Source organism: Neopsephotus bourkii, unplaced genomic scaffold (genome assembly GCF_033783945.1).
Source record: "Neopsephotus bourkii isolate Nb327-2 ecotype Australia unplaced genomic scaffold, CSIRO-AGI_Nbou_v1 NB_551, whole genome shotgun sequence".
NCBI classification, from domain to species: domain Eukaryota; kingdom Metazoa; phylum Chordata; class Aves; order Psittaciformes; family Psittacidae; genus Neopsephotus; species Neopsephotus bourkii.
This window is the reverse complement of record NW_026901052.1, coordinates 180048-185297: the sequence shown is the minus strand read 5'-3', so window position 1 is coordinate 185297 and position 5250 is coordinate 180048. Positions and strand designations below refer to the sequence as shown.

Here is a 5250-nt window from a genome sequence, read left to right as displayed (position 1 = left end):
GCTATACATAGCAACAAGGAAGCCACCTTCTTATGCCCCACCAGGGTCCCTGAAGTGAGCCACCTCCATGGTTCCAGGCCAGGTAAAGCAGGGCACTGCTCCTGAGGTAGTGGAAGCACCATTACAGTGAGGTTTGGAAATAGGCCTAGGACCTATCCTGCACACCTGGGTCTGCAGTTGGAGCAAGGCACTGGATGAAGTGCAGCTGTGTCTCACACCCACCCAGGTGGTTGCAGTCATCTGTGCACAAGTTTGAGGGCCAGCAGAGCTCCTGGTGTGTTCTAGGCAATGAATCCAGCACACAATAGAACAGGACTGTGCAGCTTTCCGAAAGGGCACCTTCATGATCAGACAAGGCTCTCGCATTGCCCAGGGCTCTGTGTGAAGGCCCAACTGCCCCCTGCCAAGTGTAAGGCCCTGACGTCACCAGCAGGCCATGACTGTCCTGATCAGAACAATCCCACCCATACAATGGCCCTTTTCACCCATGGTCCAGGAGCCTCATGTAAGCACTATGCAGGACAGAGGACCGGGTTGTTCTGCTCATCCCACCTAAGTCACATCTACCCCTCCTCTCCCACCTCACTTGACCTGAGTTATGTGCTGGTTCAGTAGCACACTGACCATGGTAATGACAGCAAGGCATCAGCCCAGCACCTGGTGATGGAGGGCCATGGAAGTCAGTCACTGTCTTCCATCCAGGGCAGCTGCAGTGGGAAGTCTCACAGCCTCACAGTGTTTGTGCTTCTGGCAACACTCTGGATTTTCCCTCCCCTGGGTTCTCCCATTGCTTCTGAAGTCAGCGAAGCAGCAGCCCTACAGAGCAATAAGAGATTAGCTCTTACCAGCCTTTGCTCCTTGTCAAACGACCAGCTCATGACCTCCATGCACTGAAAAAAAATACCAGGTTTTCTTCAAGCATTTATTTTCATTAGTAGATACATTCATACACAGTTCTGTGAAATAATGCAATATTCTCAATCATTTTTGTCTGATATATGTAGGACCCAAATTATTTAAAAAAACCAATGTTCTTAAAAAAACTAATTTTCAGGCTGAAAAGGAAATTGTGCTCCAAAGAATTGCAGCTGGATGACAGGAGCTATGCCTTCAGAAACTATACAGGGAACCAAGAACGTTCCTCTGCTGACTGAGACCAAAACTATGATAAAAACAAAGCTGAATGCATCTGTATCTTTCCTTCCAGACAAGGTGACTGTACAGGCCTGGGGAGAAATTCAGGAAACCTGGATACACCTTACCGCAGCGGACAAGGGAGTCTTCTGCAAGATGCTGTACTTCTAACACACTGAGAACACGTGGGAAGCTCAGGACATTGGACAAGCCTTTATACTGGTGTCCCTGTAGCTTTTTTCTTTGCACATTGACGGGGAGAGGCAATGACCTTCTCCAGGTCAATCATCGGCTCCTCTGTGATTTGCTTTCCCTCTTTCTGCCACTGCGCCAGGATCATGGCTCGGAGCAAAGGTGGGTATGGCAGGAACCGAATGGTCTTCTCCTGCACCGGGGTGAATTTCTTGAAGGCCTCCTCCTCGTGTTTGGGCACCATACGCCAGTCATGGTACATGACTTTGTTGATCTCTCTCACTTCTTCTTCAGTTTTGCCTGAGAAAAGATAATAAACACAGTGAACAACACTATCCACAACAAACTCCCTCCAGGAAATGCAACAAGTTTTGGCTCTAGGGTACCGAAGATCCTACAACTGGCAATAACTAGTAAAGGAAGTTTCTCAAATGATCAGACAGTATCTTCCCTGCTATACTCTAGGATCCCACTTCTGTCCTTGGAAATCCAAAGAGAAACAGGCTGAAAGGAATACAGGAAAGTTGTTCCAATTCTGTGGTTGACTCCCTCTTTTAAGTTAAAATGTCACTATCTGTCCAGTTCCATTTCCATGGCTAAGGAACAAGAGTTCCTTTCACTGATTACAGTTCCCTGGGAAATATTAAAAATACCCAATACCTTTAAAAGCTCTGAATAAGAAATGTTTCAGAAACTCTAGTAAGTGTCAATCATGTGCCTAATATAAAGCAGCTTTAGAAATGGTAACTGAATCCCTCAACTCCAAGTGTTAATTTAAAATCCCAGTAACATAAGTTTACTTGACATCACTCCTATTTTACTGACAATTTTACCTCGAATACCTTCATGCATTCCTTTTATGTTTTGCTTTTGAAGACTCAAACTAACCTGTCACCTCACTTAACTCCCTGAATGGCATGCTGTCCTCCCCGATAGTCAGCCTACACTGGCTATCTCGCAACATTCCTTAGAAACATACTGTGGGGGCCAGATCCCAGCACTGGAAACTGAACCATGCGGAACTTTTGTCATTAACAGATCTGAGAAAAAGTTCTTTCCCAGGTAGGAAGGCTGTGGTTTTCCTGCAGCTCTCTCACCTTCCCATATGCCTTCACTTGTTATTCTCTGGTCCCACTTACAGATGCTCTCTCCAAACCTCATATGTAGGAAAGTAAGTTGGTTTTACCTCTGAAGGTCAGGTAACCCCAAGCTCTTCCATGATCCATATTCTGCAAAGAAAACAAGAAACTGTTGAAGGGGGAATGGCTTTAACCTGACAGAGGGGGGACTGAGATGAGCTCTTAGGCAGAAGCTCTTCCCTGTGAGGGTGCTGAGGCACTGGCACAGGGTGCCCAGAGAAGCTGTAGCTGCCGCATCCCTGGCAGTGTTCAAGGCCAGGTTGGATGGGGCTTGGAGCAACCTGCTCTAGTGGAAGGTGCCCCTGCCCGTGGCATGGGGCTGGAACTGGATGAGCTTTAAGGTCCCTTCCAACCCAAAGCAGTCTGTGGTTCTATGAAGCGGCGGGCTGTGAAGCGCCGGCGGGGTGGTATTACCTCGGCCGTGTAGTCCGCCTTCACCTTGGTGATGACCCAGTAGCAGGGTTCGTCGTGCGCCCACAGCCAGGACTTGCGGGTGACGGTGCGGCCCACGCCGAGGCGCGGCAGGCGGCAGAGCAGGGCCAGGAGACGGTTCTCGTTCCGCACGTCCTCCCAGGCCAACACCGGCAGCCGCTTCTGCGTCAGGGGCCGCCGCATGGTCTCGTAGTCCAGGGCGAAGCGCTCCGAGTCCCGCGGCCGGTTCTTCAGCGCGCGGTATTCGCGGATCTTCTCGGCCACGGCGGCGATGGGCCGGTGCAGTTTCTTGCGGGCCATGGCGCCGTCCTGCAGCACCGTGCTCTCCACCATGAACCGCCCCGATTCGCCGAGTCCGGAAGCCCCCTGGAGCCCTTGTGCGGCGGAACCGTTGTGCAGTGGCGCAAGGGGCCTAGGGGACACTACCTCCTCACCGGATTCTGCCGCTCGCGGAAGTGTCTCGGCTGCCCTCAAAACAGAGGCGGCTGCCGGAAGCGCCTCCGCGTCATACCCCCGAAGGTCTCGCCGTCGGTTGTGGAGACACAACACAGCCGTGCAGCACAGACTAAAGAGTGGAAAACTGCAGGTCTGGTTGTATTAGCCATTGGATTTTGGCTACAGGCTGGCGCCCTGGGGTCGCCTAGGATAGAGTTAATTCTTTTCCTAGTAGCTGGTGCAAGTGCTGTGTTTTGGCTTTAGCTGAGAACAGTGCTGGTAACACAATGGTTTCGTTGTTGCTCAGTAGCATTTACCCTGGTCCAGGACTTTTCAGTCTTATCCTCTGCCAGTGAGGAGGGGCACAAGAAGCTGGGAGGAAGCAGAGGCAGGACACCTGACCCAAACTAGCCAAAGTGGTATTCCATACCGCAGCACATCATGCCCAGTATATAAACTGGGGGGGGGGGCGGCTCACCTGGAATTGCTGCTCAGGTCAGGCTGGGTATTGGTCACCAGGTACTGAGCAACTGTATTGCGCATCACCGCTGGTTAACAGTTTGATGGTTTTTTCATTCACCTTTTAGCTTTATATCCTCTCATGATCTTTCCCTTATTATTAATAGTAAGTATTACACTGAGCTGTTCTTATGTCCACCTGCAGGTTTTACATTCTTCTGATTCTCCTCCCAGGGGGTGAGCAAGCAGCTGCTGGTGCTGACCTACTGCCTGGGTTTCAACCACAATAGCTGGTAAACTTAACCTCTCAGGAGAAAAGTGGTTTGTTTGGGTTTTCGTTTTTAAACCAACACCTTGTACTAAAGTGAATGCATCCATTTGAGTACTGCTACAGAGCCCTTTACTGAAGGCACTTGGGCATACAGAGACTTTTTTGTCAGCCTCCAAGATCAATGTGTGAAGAAGTGGGGAGAAGGGGGTCTGGGCTACACAACATAACAAAATGCCTTTTTTAAAGGCTGTTAGTGCTCTTGAAGTAGGACATTTTCTCCAAATATGGTGCATCTCTTGAAAAAGGACAGGCCTGTTGTAACAAGGAGGACATACCTGAATAAACTGATAAACACTGATCTAGAATAACAAGATACCCAACCTCAATCCACCCAAATCTGGGAGAAAAGGCAGAGCAATTAAACCACTTATTACAGGGTACAGTTAGTACAGAGTGAGCATCTTGAGTGAGCATCAGAGTGAGCACAGCTGTTAAGCTCATGCCCTTTAAGGCACTTAAGGTTTCTATGGGGGCCCAGAGCAGAGAGGACACAAGAATGTTTGACGAGTTGTGAAACTGGTTGAGTCAAATGTGCAGAAAGGCAACTCCTGACACAGATTCACCAGGGAAAACTGGTGTAACCCTACAACAGCCGGCGAGAGACAGCATCTCCCGGCTACTACGGCAGGTGAGTGGGTGCAAACTATATTCTAAACCTGACATCCTCCTCGTCTGGCCTAACAGGAGTCACACGTGCAGGTCACAAATGCTCCCTGGTGCCCAGCCACCCCGCAGAGTGTGCACCTGGACAGCGAGGTGCCCTGGGCAGTAGCAGAGTCCTCGGTTTACTTTTCCTCTGGCAAAATCCCTTATTAAAGTACATCCCTTCACTGCGGGCTGCCGCAGACACTCCGGGAGCAGTGCCCTGTACGACAGGGGGAGACCCAGCACCGCCACTGGACTATCGTAACCGCTTGTTCCGACGTGTTCAGCACAAAATTCTGCTGCCTGACGGCTCCTCCTGAAACGCTGGCGGCAGCGGGACCGCCTGGAGCCAAGGTAAGACACAGGCCCCTGCATCACGTCCAGCCCTAGCCTAACGCCATTACGATACTGCCCGTCCAATCGGTGTCGCAGCCACGGTCACGTGTCGGGGGAGAGGCCGCTGACAGCCCTTCCCCCCACGTG

General features: G+C 50.7%; 1 protein-coding gene across 1 annotated transcript; it reads right to left on the bottom strand.

Annotated features, from left to right (window-relative positions):
- Positions 1-908: 908 nt before the first annotated feature.
- Positions 909-3297, bottom strand: MRPS34 (mitochondrial ribosomal protein S34). The gene is made up of 3 exons (XM_061351089.1): positions 2880-3297; positions 2513-2555; positions 909-1626 (listed from the first exon to the last, which is right to left on the bottom strand). Exons 1-3 carry the CDS (start codon positions 3228-3230, stop codon positions 1349-1351), a joined length of 672 nt encoding a protein of 223 aa, XP_061207073.1. The 5' UTR covers positions 3231-3297; the 3' UTR covers positions 909-1348.
- Positions 3298-5250: the final 1953 nt, after the last annotated feature.